The 19,566-nt window shown below is 36.0% G+C and overlaps 3 protein-coding genes and 1 pseudogene across 4 annotated transcripts; 3 read left to right on the top strand and 1 right to left on the bottom strand.

The window, feature by feature from the left end:
- Window positions 1-362: 362 nt before the first annotated feature.
- LOC104230430 (large ribosomal subunit protein eL27) lies at window positions 363-1,006 on the top strand. The gene has a single exon (XM_009783244.2). The coding sequence runs from the start codon at window positions 442-444 to the stop codon at window positions 847-849; it is 408 nt and encodes a 135-aa protein (XP_009781546.1). The 5' UTR covers window positions 363-441; the 3' UTR covers window positions 850-1,006.
- Window positions 1,007-4,081: 3,075 nt separating this feature from the next.
- On the top strand, window positions 4,082-11,600 carry LOC104230431 (uncharacterized). 2 transcript variants are annotated; one of them, XM_009783245.2, is made up of 7 exons: window positions 4,082-4,201; window positions 6,659-6,820; window positions 7,032-7,790; window positions 9,032-9,069; window positions 9,155-9,311; window positions 10,507-10,593; window positions 11,030-11,600. In XM_009783245.2, the coding sequence occupies exons 2-6, from the start codon at window positions 6,686-6,688 to the stop codon at window positions 10,507-10,509; spliced, it is 1,092 nt and encodes a 363-aa protein (XP_009781547.1). In that variant the 5' UTR covers window positions 4,082-4,201; window positions 6,659-6,685; the 3' UTR covers window positions 10,510-10,593; window positions 11,030-11,600. The 2 variants fall into 2 exon arrangements, with proteins under 2 accessions (XP_009781547.1, XP_009781549.1); XM_009783247.1 differs by lacking the exon at window positions 4,082-4,201 and having other exon boundaries at window positions 6,794-6,883.
- Window positions 10,758-13,515, top strand: LOC138891336 (nicotine N-demethylase CYP82E3-like; annotated as a pseudogene).
- Window positions 13,516-14,088: 573 nt separating this feature from the next.
- On the bottom strand, window positions 14,089-18,746 carry LOC104230432 (uncharacterized). The gene is made up of 4 exons (XM_009783248.2): window positions 18,104-18,746; window positions 16,686-16,844; window positions 16,474-16,582; window positions 14,089-14,550 (listed from the first exon to the last, which is right to left on the bottom strand). Exons 1-4 carry the CDS (start codon window positions 18,422-18,424, stop codon window positions 14,375-14,377), a joined length of 765 nt encoding a protein of 254 aa, XP_009781550.1. The 5' UTR covers window positions 18,425-18,746; the 3' UTR covers window positions 14,089-14,374.
- Window positions 18,747-19,566: the final 820 nt, after the last annotated feature.

The raw sequence follows: 19,566 nt of genomic DNA, 5'->3' as shown, positions 1-19,566 counted from the left end.
ATTTCGTATTCTATATTTCATATCTCTTATATTGCTGTTATTTATTATGCATTTTTATGGTACTAATATATCGGCTCTTGTTGTTTTTTTTGAGTCGATGGTCTCCTGGAAACAATCTCTCTACCCTTCGAGGCAAGGGTAATGTCTGCGTACATATTACCCTCCCCAGACTCCACTTGTGGGATTATACTGGGTCGTTGTTGTTGTAGACTCGTCGTGTCTGTAGTTTGTCAAATATGGCTAGACGTTAAATAGCTGGCTAAATAGTTTAATTAGGCGAGGTCAAACCCAACATTCTGGGCCCAAACTCCATTCCTAGGGCTTTAATCACCACTCTCCATATAAACATCATTTCCGCAGCAGCACAAACACCAGTGAATTCAGCTCCTCTTCATCGCATTCATCAGCAGCGGCGGCGGCGGGCGGCGGCGGGCGGCGAAGATGGTGAAGTTTCTAAAACCAAACAAAGCCGTAATCATTCTCCAAGGCAAATACGCCGGGCGAAAAGCAGTAATCATTCGTGCATTCGATGAAGGAACAAGAGATCGACCATACGGCCATTGTTTAGTTGCAGGTATAAGCAAATACCCGAAAAAAGTGATCCGAAAAGATTCAGCCAAAAAACAAGCGAAGAAATCACGAGTTAAGGCTTTTATTAAGCTCGTTAATTACAATCACATTATGCCGACTCGTTATACACTTGATGTGGATCTGAAGGATGTTGTTAATGTCGATGTTCTTCAGTCTCGTGATAAGAAGGTTACTGCTGCTAAAGAGGCGAAAGCTCGGCTTGAGGAACGATTCAAAACTGGGAAAAATCGTTGGTTTTTTACTAAGCTTAGGTTCTGATCTCTTAATTTTTGCTTTAAAATTGAGGTTTTGTCTCTGTTATTGAAGAGATCAATGGGCGATACTGTTATTAATATTATCAAATAGTAGTAGTTAATGCGAGTCTGTTTTGTCTTTGAACAATTTCTTAAAATGAAGAATATCCAGATTTGCTTTACATTTCTTCATTAATTTTCTTGCAATTTGATAACTGATTATTAGTTGGATTAGTTTTCATTTTTCTTTTGGATAACCAGTGGTTTCCCGGCACTAATTTCATGTTTTAATTTTCATTTTTATGGAGTGTAACAGCTTGTTTGGATGGTTGTTACCATTGTATTGTATCGTATTGTTACTTTAAATACGACTAAATGTGCCACTTTATGTAACGATCTATTGTCTTTTTCTCTCAATCTCACCCTTCGTTATTATCAAATAGTTTTATTTTATCTTTTACGTTACTTTTTTATACAATAATTTTACCTTGTATCATAATTTTTCTTTATAATATTACAAATTTATTCTTCGTATTGCTGGTGCGTGATATGATGAAATGACGATAAAACGACGAGACACAATCTATTCAAATATTATACTTATCAAGCGATACAATACAATACCGTACGATATGATACATTATGAAACGATATGTATAATAACCATCCTAACAAGCTGGAAGGTGTATTTTCTAGTAATTTGATTAGTGATTGTTAATTGGAAGTCTGTATTTCCATCTTTTGGATTGTAAATTGTATGTTTGTGCAGTGTTATTGAACACTATGGCTTCAACCAATAACACAAAGTAAAAGGAGTTGTATTAATATTCAGAAAATAGTCATTTTAATTGCAGTTTTATTATAATAGTAGTACTAAATATTAGATAAAAATTGCTCTGTAATTTTGGCTTGTGATTGTGATGTACCAAGATCTAATTTTAGGATTAAAGCTTGCAGTTCATTGTCATTAACCAACTGGCTTAATGTAGTTTTAGTACCTCACCGAATCAATTTTTAGGTTTATTTTAAAAAAATTGTAGGTTTTTATATAAATCTATAATTGTATCGATAATTAGAGTAGTTTTTTTATTTTATAAAAATAATCGAAAATATAACGAACCGTACCGAATAAATACATAGGAAAATATATTTATATAGTTAGTTTAAAAAAAAAAAGATATTAAATTTTTTTTCTTTGGACCTTGGAATTATGAAAACGGTTACAAACCAACAAGTAATTAAACTCAAAATACTAATTCCTAAAACATATTATGTTATTTCTACCCAAAATCTGAAACTAAAGTATTTCCAACATCTTCACTAGCGGGACACATAGTATTCTAGTTATTATGAGTAGCAAACTACAATATATTGAATATGTTTACTTTCATATAATTTGAATTTATCTTTTTAAATATTTAATCTTCTATAGACTTTATTCTTGAGTCCCAACTTGGTTAATATCTTTCCACTTATGTGATTTTTTTTCTTTGCTTGGTTTCTTTTATATTGCTAAAGAATAGTTGATGAATTTATACCCTGACCATCTTTCATGTTTTTTAATTCATCACCCTTTAAACAATAAAAATATCTAGAGAGCTACTGGCATTCTACTTCTACTTGTGTCTTTTACATGACATTTAAAAAAATATCGAAAATTAACCGAATTGTACCGTACCGATATCGAAGAGAAACCAATATGATTGAGACGGTTTCGAAAAGTCTAATTTTAGTTATACATAATAAAATAACCGAAAAATTAATATGCTATAAATTTTATAAAATGACCGGCCGAATCGAACTACTGACACCCCTATAGACCTCTTTCTTACTACTGAGATTACGGGGGTGATAGCAAAGATTACTGCAAGAAGCTGCTGACGTTTCTATAGTGACAAACTACTATATTTTGGCCCCAAAAATTTAGATGATATTAATTATGGCATATAATTTTTTTTTAATCAAAATGTACGCAAATATTTTAAATCAAAACTCGTTCACTGAAGCTATCTTTTGCAAATTTACGGAATAATCTTATGGGTGCACTATTAGAAATGTAAATCAATGATATAAATTTTATGGGTTCAACCTTTAATTTTTATAAAATTATTTTTTTATATTAATTTTTTTTACAGCTATATTTATATTCTATGTCGAAAATGTTAAAATCAGTTGAGCTCATTGACTATATGCTACATCACCCACTGTTACCACTTTTAATGTACAAATTTTATTTAATTATACAAGATTTTATGATGACAATAGAATGATTGAAATTATAATGTGTGAAAATTTTGAAAAAATAAATAATAAAAAAATTAATTAGTACGCAAAAAGTGACACCAGACATGTTCATCCCTGTTGGGTGCCTTGTTCTAAAAAAAAGGAGAAAAACAACAAGATTGACATACGATTTAAACTCACAATCTCATTTAGAGAGATGCACAAAAATACATTTAAGTATTTTTTTTTTAAAAAAATATAGCATTACTATACATGATCTAGGGAGGAGAGCATGAGTTCACGTGCCCCGTGGAACCTCCCTAGATGCGCCCCTGGTTACACATACAAATATTTATGACTTACTTTAGAGCATAAGTTTGAAAAAAAAAAAGTTCTTTTTTTTTCTTACTCCATCCATCCTAATTTATGTGACGATATTCAAATTTCATGAGTCAAACGAATTATTCTTTAATAGTAATTTTTTATATGCCTTTAAAATATTTTAAATTATTAATTATTGTGACTTATAGTGCTTTTTACATAGTTTTTAAATATATAAATTTTATTTCAAAAGACTTAACGATTCTATGTCCAAATGTACAACCAAAATTAGCAAATTTAAATCTCGAAAAAATATTTTTTTTACATAAATTAGAACAGAGAGAATATTAAACTCCGTGACTGGTCAAATAATATTACATAAATTAAGAGGTAAGGAGTAGTATTATTTTAGAAATTGTTATTTTTCCCAAAAAATTTGCTACATACTTTTTCTAAATTTGAAATTATGTGGAAGTATCATTTTCAAAACTTTGAAATTAGGGTAAACATTCTAATCCGATTATACATAATAAAATAATAAAAAAACTAATATAATATAAATTTTATAAAATAATCGGCCGAATCAAACTATTGACGCCTTTATCTCGATATATCATTTTCAAAACTTTGAAATTAGGGTAAATATCCTAATCCGAAGGGCCCGGGTCTTACCTATATGTTTTAAAACCCGATGACCCTAAACTCTATTTTCCCCCTCTTCAGCTCCCAACTATTTTAGCTTCAGCTCTGCTCCACTCCCATTTCTAGAAACTTCCAGCTGACAAATCCGGTTTAATTTCTCAGTCCTCGCCATTTGTGGATACTACAACAAGGTAACAGATCCAAAGTCTCTGTATTTTCACTCGTTTTTACCTTTTGCAGTAGTAGTAATAAGTTTTGGCGCTTTTTCGTGGATTTGAATTTCGAATAGTACTATTTTTGTCTTTTTCTACTGATTTACTTATTAATTACTCTCTCAGTTTCAAAAAAATTATTTGAGGTTTAAGTTGACACAAACTTTAATAAAGAAGAGAATACAACAACAACAACAAACCAGTATAATCCCACTTAGTGGGGTCTGGGTAGGGTAGTGTGTACGCAGACCTTACCCCTACCTTAGGGCAGAGAGACTGTTTCCAAATAGACCCCGGCATCCTTCCCTCCAAGAACTTCCCACCTTGCTCTTGGGGAGACTCGAACTCACAACCTCTCGGTTGGAAGTGGGGGTTGCTTACCATCAGAGCAACCCCTCTTGTCATTAAATAAAGAAGAGAATAATTTTGAGATATATGGTTTTAAATAAACCATAACATTTGTGTGACTGTGAACTTTTAAACTTGTGGTTTGAAACCTACTATAGTAGTGTGTGGCTATAAATGCTTTCTATTAAGGAAATATTGAAGTGTGCTAATCTTTTTGGAACAGATTAATAAAGAAATAGTGTTAATCTTTGTTAAACAGAGGGAGTAGTACTAAAGCATTGTGTCTTATTTTGATTGAAAAGTATACCAAACCTGACTGTTTTTTTTGGGGCTTCTTTTGATATGTTCAACTGATTATTTGTTATGTTACTAACAGTATTACTTCCTTACAATTGTGAGCTTTTAAATGATAGTTAAATCTCTTTATAACAACCATCCTTTATAACAGTATTTCACTATAACAGCCAAGTTTTGCTGGAGCTGATTTTTCATGTTATCTTATATTATATATTCTCTATAACAACATTTCACTACAACAACTAAAAATATTGGGACAAACAATGCTATTATAGAGAGGTTTGATTCTATATGGTGGGTGCTTTACCTGTTTTCATTTGACTTGGAGGGGGAGCTACTGTATTAGTTACGGGTACAGTTGAACTGACTAGCTTTTGTTTAGACCCTGTATATTAGAAAAATCCATTAAATATGTATAACTATTTAACTATGAACCTAGTAACTAGACGAGCTATGAGTTTGATGGCTAGTTCAGAACCCATAAACCTTATATCCTGGCTCTGTCTTGGTTGGTGGAGCTACTGTATCATTTACGGGTTCGGATGAACCCAGTAACTTTTGTTTAAACCCTACTTAAAAATTCATTAAATATGTATAACTATTTAATTATGAATCTAGTAAGTAAATGAGCTATGAGTTCTATGGCTAGTTTAGAACCCGTAAACTTTATATCCCGGCTCCACCTCTGTATTGGAGAAGTTCAGGATAGAAGGTAATAAGGACAAAGCTTATACCTGTCATGGCGCTTCTTGTTCTTCAGTGGTTTGTAAAAATGTTGAGTAGTTACTTTATTTGGTGCCTCTAGTACGGAATGAGTGGGTAAAATGTCTAAACTTATGTCTAGTTTAAAGAAGCCGCTAGACTTGGTTCTTGATTTTGAGTGTATGTTGTGATCTCAGCAATTAGATGGGATTGAATGTTAATATAAATTAGAAACTTCTATTTCCTGCTAAATGGAACATAGTATTTCTAACTTCCAAGATATAATGTGAACCATCAATAAAAAGAATTTCTTTTAGACATTTTGGGAGAACTCCGACAAAAGCTGTCCTGTTTTCTAAGGTGTTATCCTGTGTCAGATGTGTTTACTTGTCCTTAGGTAAAGGAAACCATAAACTCAGTGTTGGCTATTCCTATATCTTCTTTTGAAGGAAGCATCCGCATTGACAACATTTATTCACCCGAAGTCATATGATTTTGCCCTGGTAAAAGTCTCTTAAATGAACAAGTGATTAGAGCTTGATGCAGGGAGCAGATAAGTTTATTTAAAAAGATGAAGAGAAAAGACAGTGAAAATTTGATTTGCAAGCTACCCAAGAAAGAGCTTCAAGATTTGTTCTGGAAACATGGTTTATCTCCTTGTAAATCTTGTAATTCTTTGATCACTTATAAATAATTATTTACTTATTTAACTGTCCGACTACAGTACGGTGGTCGGAAATTTCTGTCTACTGCAGTCGGAAAGCTTTTTCCGCCAATTTTCCAACTACCGCAAAACTGTCGGAAGTCGTCGGAAATCACCGATTTTCGACTATTTCCCGGTGGCTTTGGCAGTTGGAAAAGCTCAGTTTTCTGGTAGTCACAGTGGCTGATGTTAAAGGTAGTATTATTTTTGGTGAAAGTGAATATTTGGGTGAGATTGAACACATGATACATGAGGATGACTTAATTTGGAAATCGTATTGTTGATATGATCATCTAGAAAATGGCTGATATAAGTTTCTTGGTTATCGCACGACTTTCATAGATGACCTGGATTGATCACTGAAGGATCAGTTTGTCTTGATGCAGGGTGAGGAGAGGTTATCATTCAGAGAGATGAAGACAAAGGACTGTCCAAATTCCATTTACAGCCTACCCAAGAAAAAGCTTCAAGACTTGTGCAAGAAGTACGGTTTGTCTCCTTATAAGACAAAACCCAATCTCGTGAATTCTTTGATCAATTACTTCAAGGTAAATGTTGGCTTTGGGTTGATGACAGACGATCTTTTGTGGTGAATGAATGTGAAAATTTGGGTGAGATTATACATATGATACGTATGATGAGTTCATTATAAAATTGTATTGTGACGCGATCATCTCGAAAATGCTTGATAAGGTTTATTACATCACGTGCTCATATACACTGGGTTGATCTCTGAAATACAAGTTTGTCTTGATGCAGATAGCAGATGTAGAAACTTCCGAAGGCAATTGGTACAACCTTCAAGATTCTTCTGGCCTATGTGATGAGAAGGGTTTCAATCAAAGAGTTCGCAGTCCACCAATAAGTTTCTCCAAGAATGCATTTACTTCTGACATAAAGTCCAAGCATGTGCCTTCATTTGAGTTTTCTGTCTCATCGGAAGATGGAATCAACCTTTCAGTTGACTTGAATTCATGCCCATCAGACCGTTTTAGAAGATTGGAGAAGGAGGAGTGTGTATGTAACACTATGCAGAATAAAAAATTTCAAAGTTTCCGTCAGGAGATTCAATACCTAAATAATAGACAAATGACAAGTTCATTTCTCTGGGAAACAGATTCAGACCGCAAAACTAACAGTGGCCATGCACAAACTGTTTCGTCCCCAAGTTTGTGTGGCACTGTTGATGTTGTATGTCATACAGAAAATAGAGATGATGCGGCTTTGGGATTTTCAATAACAAAAAAATCATATGATGTAAGTTGTCTCAATTCTGAAAGGCAGAGGACTAGTTCTCCGGAGAAGCTTACGGTGCTAGCTCATCTCTCTTCGGAAACTGATTTTTCTGAGATAGAGGCATCAGAAATTGGCTATCATCATCAACATGTATCATATTCTTCTTCTGAAAAAGATTACCTTAGAAATTTGGTTGATGCAGCAGAGAGCCTAAGAAGTCAACTACCAAATTCTTGTGAGGATAGCTGTAGAATCGACACGCCTTCATCTGCTGATGGAGGGGTAATATCATCTTAGCATAATCTGGTGTATTTTGCTATGATAGCTTCCTAGGTTATTGCTTTGTGCACATAATTGTATGTAGCCTATCATTCCTTTGTTTTGGATTTTCTAGGTAGTGGGATGTCCAACCAGTCTGAAAAATAGTTTCTGCTCTTTGAATGGTTAAGTTGAGGACTGTGTAAATTATGTTCTTTTGTTTTGTGTAGTTTCCTTATTACTCGTATTTGTCAACATGTTGGCGATCTGAGGATACCAGCATTATTCGATGCTAGTTTATTCTGTTTATTTTGTTTTTGTGGACATGTTTCTTACTTGTGAGTTGTGACATGACATTCATTAGTAGGGTTATATCCACTTTGATAAGCTTATTACTGGTCTGATAGTTCATTAAAATGATTATGAATTTTGGAATAGTTTATGCCTCCTAAAGCTCTCCTTGCTCTATTTCGATTTCTCCTCCCTTTCTGCCTCTCTCTCTCTCCCAAAAACAAAAAGTTGTCCTCTGTCAATGTGGAATGCAGGTGCTCTGTCTGTGGGTTCGCATGGGCTACCACCAATCGAACCATTGCGGAGCCTTTTGCTCAGATTAGTGAAATACTCAAATCGAAGATCTTCAACGAGCGTGACACTGGTAGATCTAGAGGTTTTGGCTGCCTTACTTTCAATGACGAGCAATCTATGAGGGACGTGATAGGGAGGACAAATGGCCAGAGCCTTGACCGTAAGTCAATTGTTTGGACGAGGTGGTGGTGGTGGTGGTTCGAGTGAGGGACACCATGAGGGTGGTTGAGGCTCCAGAGGCGAGAGACGCAAAGGTATACACTGGTGCCTTCAGTGGTGGCTGTGACCCCGGAATCTGGATATAACAGCAGCAATTATGGTGATGGCGGATTACATTACTAGCAGTGTTGGTGCCTTAAAAGGGAAAGGAATTAGATAATTGGCATTGAATGTGGGTTTATTGGTTTTGATCAAATTTGTATTAGTTCTACTTTGATGTTTGTGTGACTGTCCTTTTCAACCACCATTGGCTCGACTAAGTGAAAGTTACATATTATACAGCTCTTCCATTACTTGCCTATTTTCTTTTATTTATCCTCTTTTTTCTTTGCATGTAATAAGAAATGATCACTAAGCATGTAGAAATTTGTCTCCATGATTCTCTTATTATAGTTGATATGATTTGTTTCTTTCATGAAAACCTGAAACAAGTTAACATCGTGATCTCTTTCTTTTCACAGGCAAGGGACAGCCATGCCAATGGAATAGTAGCTTCAAAGTAATCACTCTTCCTAAATTAAGATGCTGTGAATTATATCCGATGACAGCAATGAAAATCTGATCTCTCTTATATATCATGGCAGAGAGCTTTTGAAGAAGCATTCATCGCATGGAGGCAAGAAGAGAAAGAGGGATGATTTTAAATTTGATAATGTTCATCATTATAATGATACGAGAATTTTGAGAAGTGCAAAGCGTCTACAAAGTCATCCCAGAAGATCTATGCGGCTTGTCTATAAGGTTTGCATTTGCTGTTGTTGCTTTAAGTGTGCTCATTAAATTGACAAAAGCGAATTAACAAATGAATTGAACCTGGTTCTTGAAATTCAATAATAAGCAGAAACCTTATATTATCTAACATTCTTGACTGGAAGTTGGACTAGGAAAACGGTTAGGAAATTGAGCAGCACTGACTTTCTGTTGTCACCATTTTATGATATGTAAAGATGAGATCCCCTCACACTGATTATCAGTGACTGATATAAAAAGAAAAGAGAGAGATGCCTGCACAAATTAGCCATTTCAATACATGCTGCTCTTTAAGAAAAAACAGCCTTGAAGAGGAACGAGGCGTAGGGTGAGATTGTATTTTATCTTTCTCCTTTGTTTGGAGGAGTACTTTTCTACAGTAGCTAAGTGGGAAAATCCTCCAACTAGTATAAAAAGAGAAAATTCAATTCAGAAGCTTGATTATTTACTCAAGCTTTTATAATAATTACTAGTGTATAAAATTTAGTAGGTGTATATACAAAGCTAATCAAATCCTTAATCAAATCAACCCTAATTAATGTAAAAATTGCACTGTCTTAACAGACAGTGAATGCTGAAAATGGTTGGGGAAAAAAGGATCATCACCGCTCCAGTCTTGATGTTGATTCTGTCGCCATTGCCTATTATAAAATTGATATCCTTGTATGAATCTCATGTCTATAACACCCCTTCAGAGACCTCCACATATGGCATAGTAATATGATCGGTCTTCCACCTCCTTGTATCTCATATTTGTCAACTATATTTCTTCTTCACTGTACCTGATTATCCATGCAAGTGGTTCGAGGAGGGCGACCTTAGAAAAACTAGATTTTAAGACTTGTTAATCTATTAGTATAACATATGGATTTGTCAAATCAGTGAACTAGTTATGCAAGGATAATAACTAGGCCATTACCCGAGGATACTGTCTTATCCTCGTGTGCGCGCACAGTGGCGGGGCCACCTTATAGGAAGGGGTGACACCCCTTCACGGAAAAAATAAACTGTGTAGGTAGGTAAAAAAATAAATTATATATACTATGCATTGACTCTCCTTAATTTCCTGGTATGTTTTATTTTTTATATTTTGACACCCCTTAACTAAAATTCTGAGTCCGCCACTGTGCGTGTGTGCCTGTGTGTATAGTAGATAACATATTTTTAAATTTAACATTTTGTGCAGTGACGGGTGGTGTGGACTGCCTAAGCGTTAGAGATCTGCCTATGCAATATTATACTCTCAGTGCTGGTGTACAACATACATGTCTCTGTAAGTACCAAATCCTGGAATTCAGCTTTGGATAGTTGACGCGGTCAAATAAATATGTTTCTTGTTTCATTCAACAGATGTTGTTGTCTTCCATTTCCTATTTCTGCAACATGTTAATTCAGTTCTAAGTTTCTCTAAACCTTTTCTTGGATGATTACCTAAGAATGGACCTATGTCTTACACTTCAATTCAACAGTTTGTCATGTAGATTCAAGAGTTAATTTGATAAAATCAAGAAATGAACTGAATTTTTTTTCCGTTCTTGCTGTATACTCAGCCAAATTTCGTGAAATCAATTAATGTGGCACTAAAAATCTCTTTTGCTTTCTGACTGTGTGGTATGTATATCAGGCATCATCCGTAGAGCGAATACTTAAAATCATGCACTCGCGCAGTCCATCGTTTCACTTCCTAACTGCTTTGTGACATGCTGCAGGTGGTTCTTCTATTCTGTATTCAAGAGAAGATCAATTAATTGAGGTTAGACCAAGTAGTTTAACACGCTATCTGGTTCTCAATCAACTAGAATTGCAAAAAAATTGAATCTTCTCTCTGTTGTTATGCCTCATTCTTTAAAACTTTGCACGTCTTTGCTGGCTGTTCTACCAGTTTGTGTCACTTGATTTGAACTCTGCAGCTTTAAATAAAGAGAGGGGAATGTACACCTCCAATTTCATTTAGTTATATTTCATACAAGGAATTTACTCCATCGGGGCAGGGGTAAGGTCTGCGTACACACTATCCTCCTCAGACCCCACTAGTGGGATTTTACTTGGTTGTTGTTCTCATACAAGGAATTCATTGAGCTTGATGCTTTATCACAGCCTTTTTCCAACTGTTCACCCTATGCTTGTTATCTTTGGCACAAAGGAAGATGAGTAAATTCACTTCCTTCTCAAAATCATGAGGTCAGGATTACACTTGCATATGTGGCAGGGCAAATTATATTTTATGATGTAGTTCCATTTCCATTATTTAAGTATTTGGATTTTCAAGGGCATATTAAATTGAAGAGAATTCATAAAGATATAGATGGTGTTCTTCAAAATTGGGTGGATGACCATATTAAGAAGGCAGAAATTGGCAATAATCTTGAGAATCAAGATGTTATTGATGCCTTGCTTAATGTGACAAATTTTGATGAGTTCAAGGCCTATGGTTATTCCCAAGAAACTGTCATCAAGGCACAGTAATGATATGTTCTTAAGCTTTTAAATTATCTATACTGTAAAAAAAAAATTTATACTAAAAAAAGGCAGTTGGTGCACAAGGCATCACACGTTCACGCAGGATTCGGAGAAGAGCTACACTCCCAAGGGGTATGACGTAGAAAGTCTACTCTAATGCAAGTATTAATGGCTACTTTTACGGCTCGAACTTGTGACCTATCAAAGACAATTTTTCGTTGCTCTAAGGCAGAATACCCTAATCTTTTTATACAATCAGTAAATTTTAACATGTCATAACATCTTAGTTATCATTTTTACTAGATTATCAATTAATATTTATCAAGAGATTTACTCGTATTTACCTAATAAATGGCCAGATTGTGTGTCCCCGCTGATATGACAAAGACTTAGACATGTACCTAGTAAACATAAATTAATATCAAGACAACAACTTTGTGTATCACATTCACGCTATTAATTAGTTGGATTTTCTTTCAACATTATGATCACATTAAACATGCATGTATATGTTTATCATTGTTTAGATTAAGTTCCCGTTTGGTCATAAATTTTGGCATTATTTTTTCATTTTTTTTTTGAATTATTTGTTTATGAAATATTATTATGTATTGGAATTTCAAAAATTTTCAAGTTCCCAGTTTCTAGTTTTTGGGTAAAAACTATCTCTTCTTCTCACAAAAACTTCAACTTTTCTTCAAATAAATTGCATGTCCAAACACAACTTCAACTTTCAAAAATTATTTTTCAGCACAACTTTAAAAGCTCTTTTTTCAAGTTTCAAGCAAATCTATGTCCAAACGCTAGCTAAATGTCTTTTTAGTTCTAGGATTTAATTACTGTGTAATTCATTTCTCTAATTATTAAAATGTAGGCAATAATTTTTGGATGGAGCTGATACTACTGCTGTGCAATGGACATGGTTAATGTCCTTATTGTTGAACAATCCAAATGTTATGAGACGTGCCCAAGAGGAAATAGATATAGAAGTTGTTAAAGAGAAGTGGATAGAAGAGTCTGATGTTCAAGATTTAGCCTATTTACAAGCTATAATTAAAGAAGCATTGCGTTTATATCCACCTGCACCTTTGTTAGTACCGCATGAAACAGTAAAAGATTGTAAAATACTTGGTTATGATGTTCTAAAAGACACTCGTTTGTTTGTAAATGCATGGAAGATACAACGAGATCTTCGGATTTGATCCGACCCTGAAAAATTCGTGCCGGAAAGATTTTTGACCGATGATCAAGAAAAGATCGAGACAAGAGGGGTTGCTCTAATGGTAATCAACCTTCACTTTCAACCAAGAGGTTGTCAGTTCGAGTCTCTCCAAGAGCAAGGTGGGAAGTTCTTGGAGGGAAGGATGTCGGGTGTCTATTTGGAAACAACCTCTCTACCCCAGGGTAGGTGTAAGGTCTGCATACATATTACCCTCCCCAGACCCCACTAAGTGGGATTATACTGGGTTGTTGTTGTTGTTGTTGATCAAGAAAAGATCGATGAATGTAGTTAGAGTTAGAATTTTGAGTTTATTCCATTTGGTTCAAGAAGGGGATGAATGTTGCCACGATTGTTACACTCCTCACTTTTGTTCGTTTGCTTCAAGGTTTTGATTTTAATACACCATCTAATAACATGCCAGTTGACATGTGAGAAGGCTTAGGCATTAATATGCCTAAGGCAACAACTTTGGAGGAACTTATTACCCCTCGTTTGCCTTCTATGATGTATTGAAATAATTGGAATTCATTCAACTTAATATTTAAACTGTAATATCCTTTAGAAATCATTGTTGAAGGAACATGTGAAATCTTTATTTTGTAAATTAAATTTAGGGGTGAGTCTTTGTTTTTCTTTTTGGATAACAATGGTGTAAATCACATTTAGGGGTGAGTCTTTATTTTTCTTTTCGGATAACAATGGTGTTCGAGCCAACTTGCACACTCCTCCATTATTCCATCGAGTACCTGCTACCTCCTACCAGTATAAATACCGAGTAACTCTAACACGACTTAGGTAGATGGGAAGAAATCATCTAACGTTTTTTGTCTCTACTAGGATTTAAACCTTGATTTTCAAGATTTTCATCTACTTCATTGACCAGTGGATCACACCCATAGGTAAAAGTCTCATGTGGCTTCTTTATGGTACAACACTACACTAAGAATTTAAATTTTCTTTTCATCCCATATGATATTGGTTTGGAACAATTCAACAAAGAAAAGGTGATATTAAATTTGAGAGGGAAACAGTAGTTACCAATACTAGATATCCCTGTCAAAATAGCAACTGCAATTGGGATGCAAGTAGTCCAAAAGAAAGCAATTCATCTTGGGATTTCACAATTACAAGGTGGGATCAGAGGCCATTATTTCAACAGTGTATAGTGCAATTCCAATATTCAATAATCCTCTCTTTCAAATCAAAAGTTTAAAAAGAAGAAGAAAGGAGAAAAAGAAAGAGTGATAACTTAGTTCAGCAATGAAAACCTTAACACATCTAAATGGACAAGCAAGCTTTGACAAATGGACGATAAGTAACAGCCATGGCAGAGAGGGAAGAATCCTGAACAATCACTTATAGTGACTTAATTTTATTTAGCAGCAGATAATACACCAGTTTGTTTCTCGTATACAAACTCTCCAGCAGTAAATGATTGGTCCTCTCCGAATTGGATAGTTCTCCTGGAGAGCACATATCCACAATATTCTACCTCTAATACAGTTGCATCCTTGTTAAGTTCAGTAAAGATGGAGCCTACTCCTTCACCTGGATTAATGAAAGAAGAATTGATAAGAAATCAGGAATACCATTGGGAACTTAAGCCAAAATAGCGTGAATAGGCATTTTATCTACTTAGCCGATAACAGATTATATTCTAAACATATCTAGTAACAAAAAGTAGGAAGAACTTCAGTTAGGTATGACCAACAATAACAACAACAACAACTACCGAGTAAAATCTCACAAAGTGGGGTCTAGGGACAGTAATGTGTACGCAGACCTTACCCCTACCCTGACAGGGCAGAGAGGCTGTTTCCGATAGACCCTCGGCTCAGAAAGACGACAATAAAAACAAGAAAAGATAATTCATTAGTAACTTCAATAGAAACCGTAATAATAACAGACGCATAACAACCAAAAGATAAATGACATGCAATAACAGTAACCAACATCCAAGGCCCGGGGCTAAGAAAAAGAGCAAGGATAGTATGAACTCAAATAAACTGCAAGCCATCTAAGATCAACCCTAATCCAATCCTGCCTCACCCTGGGTATGAAGTAAGGAAAGCTCTACTACCCCCTAACCTACAACCCTAATGTTTGACCTCCAGACCTTCCTATCAAGGGCCATGTCTTCGGAAATCTGCAGCCGTACCATGTCCTGCCTAATCACCTCTCCCCAATACTTCTTAGATCTCCCTCTACCTCTTCTCGTACCCACCACGGCCAACCGCTCACACCTCCTCACCGGAGCATCAAGGCTTCTCCTCCGCACGTGCCCGAACCATCTGAGCCTTGCTTCCCGCATCTTGTCATCCACAGGTGCCATGCCCACCTTTTTCCGAATATCTTCATTCCTAATCTTGTCTATCCTAGTGTGCCCGCATATTCACCTCAGCATCCTCATCTCTGCTACCTTCATCCTCTGGATATGGGAGTTCTTAACTGACCAACACTCTACCCCATACAACATGGCCGGTCTAACTACAACTCTATAAAACTTACCTTTGAGTATCGGTTGCACTTTCTTGTCACACAAGACTCCAGATGCAAGCCTCCATTTCCTCCAGCCCGCTCCTATACGGTGAGTGACGTCCTCGTCGATCTCTCCGTCCTCCTAAATCATCGACCCAAGGTACTTGAAGCTATCTCTCTTGGGGATGACCTGTGATCCAAGCATCACGTCCCTGCCTACTTCCCTCGACTCAGCGCTAAACTTGCACTCCAGGTACTCCCACAGTGTATTCCCACAAGTGGGATCTGGGGAGGATAGAGTGTATGTAGACCATATCCTTTAAAAGGCCGAGAAAAGCTGTTTCCGGACACTTAGGTACGACCGGTTTCAGAAAATCATTGATGCACCAACTCATGTGGTAATTATTACCAAAGCCACTCACTTGAGATTTTCAGTTACACTAACCTCCCAGAAGCAAGAGCAAATGAATTGGGGCGAAAAAACACAACTATTAGACCCGCCAATTTACAGTTTAGCAGATGGTTTTATTATAAATGAAACTCTTGGGCAAGAGCATTGACACCATACAGATGTAGAGGTTGCTTTCATTAGCAAAGGTTGTCTCCAGCATTCTCCAATTGCCCAAACTCAAGAATTTTGCAGTTTCAGAAAAGTTCAAGGCATCCAACTGAAATCATTGCTAGAAATATTCTCTTCAATGGCACTACAAAAATTCATATTGCTTTAATATAATGGCAAAAGGAGAACAAGAAGCAACGAGAAATCCAGACATGCGATATGTGAGAATAAACTACTAGATACATACGAGCAATATGAAACAACATTTGCTACCGACAAAGATACAACATATAAATTGAAATACATCTCTAAACTGATTTTGACACGAAAACAAGTAGTCTCTTACGAGTGCTCTATGGAGAACAGAAGCCTTCACTCACCACATCACAACCTACATTGCACTAGAGATTGCAAAACCAAGCAAGAAGACTTACCATGTGTGACTAACAACAAGTTCTCAGAAGGATACTTATCAGCAAGGGCTTTAACTACCTCCACATATCTAGCTCTTGCACTTTCCAATGTCTCTTGCCACTCTGGCAGCTGTAAGTTCAGAATCAGATGATATCAATGATTAAAGAAACAGCGGATCATGCATATAAACCATGTCATAAATTGAAGCAAGAACTCATATCCTACAGAATACCTTCTTATAAACAGGCTCAACAGTGTGATCTACAGTTCCGGCAGGTAACTCAGCTTCATATTGTGAGATATTGAACTTAAAATCCCCATCCTTGGGAGCTGCATTACTTCTTATGGCTACTAAATTCAGCATTTCACACAAACCATATTCGATGGATACCTGAAATTTGAAAAAAAAAAAAAAAGGTCAAATGTTATCTAGAACGAGAGTTAAGAGAACCCATTTGATTTGAATGCTGATATTTCAGCAAAAATGTGTGTTTATCTTTCTGCACCTCTGTCAACACCCTGCCTTCTATAAAGACTCAAGTGAGTCATATCAAGTATGCAACAAGTTTCATGACACAAGCAGCATATTCAGATCTAAGTCCCGGTATAGCTTACGCAACTATATTGATCACAGGCGCACAACCATATTGAAAATTGGTAGTTACTTATATTACACACAGGCATTCTACACTAATGACAATGTGTTGAACAAGCTAGGATTCAGGTTGACTTGGACGTATTGGTAATGCTACATACAAAATGTGGACATCTGAGCTAAGAGGACAGCCGTGATCAGAGCTACTCAAATCACAAAACATCATCCTCAACGAACGAGGATCTGAAAAGACTATGGCAATATGAGTAGTGAACTAAAATGGCAGCCAGGTGCACTAAGCTCCCGCTATGCGCGGGGTCCGGGGAAGGGTCGGACGACAAAAGTCTATTGTATGCAGACTTACCCTGTATTTCTGCAAGATGTTGTTTACACGGTCTGAGCCGGTGATCTCCTAGTCACATGGTAACAACTTTACCAGTTATGCCAAGGCTCCCCTTCAATATGACTAGTGAACTAACTCCTTAAATTACTGTTCACCCTCCACGGAGCCCAACTTCGTTTCTATCCGTCGACACCAAAGTTCAAACCCTCCATTATCCAGCAACCTAGCTTGAAATACAGTGAGTATACCAACCTTCAGCTATTGTCTTTTGGTAAACAGTCATACTTCCATAATCAACAGCCTAAGACACCTTAATTACTACCAACACAATGATTCCCTCCACCTTAAACTTAAAACCATAAATAAGTAAAGGATTTACATGTTATACATGGTGGATTGTACACTATTAGTGACTTTTAACCTGCGATAGCAAGTCAATTATCATTTTTACATGATTATCTATTAATGCTTATAAGACAACAACAACAGCGACCCAGTAAAGTCCCACTAAGTGGGGTCTGGGGAGGGTAGTGTGTACGCACACCTTACCCCTACCCGATAGGGCAGATTAATGCTTATAAGAGATTATCTATAATAATCTAATATAGTTTAAATGCTTTTTACATCCTCAATGCATATAACTTAAACTTATAAACAAATATAATCCTTCCAAAATTAAGCAAAAATAAAGAAAAAAGAGAAAAATATGTACTTTAATTTTGGAAGGATCGATGACGACGGAATCAGAATTAGAGGACAAGACATTGGCCTCGCAGTTATGATCCGCAACGTCACAAAGGGCACGTACAACTTCAGCAGCAGTCTGTACACATCGGAGGAACGGGGAAACGAAAACCCGATGGATCGGGAAATCCATATTGGATCGGATCTTTTGACCCGTACAAAAAGCCCGTATCTTACCATCCTGATGCAATGGTGGATCCCACGGCCTATCCGCTTTCATTACCCATAATTCCTCAAAGTTATCCAACCTATCACCATGTCTCATTACGAGAACGTTTTGAGTCGCCATTGTTAATATTAAAGACAAGCTAAAATCCTCTACTATTTTGATTTTGTTCAGTGAAATTGAAGATGAATTTATATAGAGACGTATAATCCGGGTCAGTGTCAGTGAAATGAGAGGGAAAGTGAGAAATGGACTTTGGGACGTGGAATTTGTTGAAGTTTCCGAGAAAGTCGATGGAAAATGAAAGTTTGATGAGAAAAAAATAAACTGCTTTAATGGCGGACAAATTGGATTTTTCGTCAAAATTCCTCTAATTTTTTAAATAAAAAATAATAATCTAGTTAGTATACTAGATATTCATTGGTCTAATATAAGATATTCTATTGGAATATTGTATTGGTTAATGATTAGTCTTAATTATATTTTGTGTCTATTGGTTGACTAATTCAGATTCTACCATCCACTCTATTATTCCATCATTTCTAATTTATGTGACATTTATTTTTTGAAACTTCCGGGCAAATCCGCAGTTGCTACCGTCTTTGGGAGAAATTAAAAAATAGCAAAATTTACAACTGGTCGTTCAAAAATAGCTCAGTTTAAAAAATAATCGAAATTTAGCCACTTTCCAGTAAAGATAAATCTGAGCGAAAACACTGTTCAAAACCCGGAAAATACGTCAGTATATGATACTGGAGTTCCCGCATAAGTATGCTTGAACTCCAACATATTATACTAGAGTACAGGAAAAATACACTAGAACTCCAGCATAATATACTGGAGTTCCAACAAGTATAATTGTCCAGTATAATATACTGGAGTTTGGAGTACCGATGCTCCAGTCTCCAGTATATTATACTGGAGTCAGCAAAGTATAACGACCCAACATAATATGCTGGAGTTCATACACAGGTGCACCGAACTCCAGTATATTATGCTGGACCGGTCTCTATTGCAACAAAATAGTGGCTATTTTTCATTGACTTCGTAAACGCTGACTATTTTTGAATGACCAGTCAAAAAACTGACTATACCGTGCTACTTTTACAACGTCTTTGCCTTTTGAGTGAGCACTCTGTCCGCATTGGATAAACCTTTCCTGTGTAATAGCCTGCAAATAACAAAGGGGATGTAAACCGCACAAGACAAGCCCTGTGTGACACGCTCAACCAAAAAGGCATTGAGGTAAGATCAATCCCATATCA

Source organism: Nicotiana sylvestris, chromosome 5 (genome assembly GCF_000393655.2).
Source record: "Nicotiana sylvestris chromosome 5, ASM39365v2, whole genome shotgun sequence".
Taxonomy (NCBI): domain Eukaryota; kingdom Viridiplantae; phylum Streptophyta; class Magnoliopsida; order Solanales; family Solanaceae; genus Nicotiana; species Nicotiana sylvestris.
Note: the sequence above shows the minus strand (reverse complement) of the source record. Positions and strands in the feature narration are given on the sequence as shown.

Excerpts from the sequence above, each read along its gene's own strand:
- LOC104230432 (XM_009783248.2), bottom strand. The coding sequence starts at position 18,424 with ATGGCGACTCAAAACGTTCTCGTAATGAGACATGGTGATAGGTTGGAT. Across the intron at positions 16,845-18,103 it reads TCGATCCTTCCAAAATTAAA|GTATCCATCGAATATGGTTT; the intron begins GTACATATTTTT and ends TTCAAATTTCAG. Across the intron at positions 14,551-16,473 it reads CTTGTTGTTAGTCACACATG|GTGAAGGAGTAGGCTCCATC; the intron begins GTAAGTCTTCTT and ends TCATTAATCCAG.
- LOC104230430 (XM_009783244.2), top strand. The coding sequence starts at position 442 with ATGGTGAAGTTTCTAAAACCAAACAAAGCCGTAATCATTCTCCAAGGC.
- LOC104230431 (XM_009783245.2), top strand. The coding sequence starts at position 6,686 with ATGAAGACAAAGGACTGTCCAAATTCCATTTACAGCCTACCCAAGAAA. Across the intron at positions 7,791-9,031 it reads CTTCATCTGCTGATGGAGGG|GCAAGGGACAGCCATGCCAA; the intron begins GTAATATCATCT and ends TTCTTTTCACAG. Across the intron at positions 9,070-9,154 it reads AATGGAATAGTAGCTTCAAA|AGAGCTTTTGAAGAAGCATT; the intron begins GTAATCACTCTT and ends ATATCATGGCAG.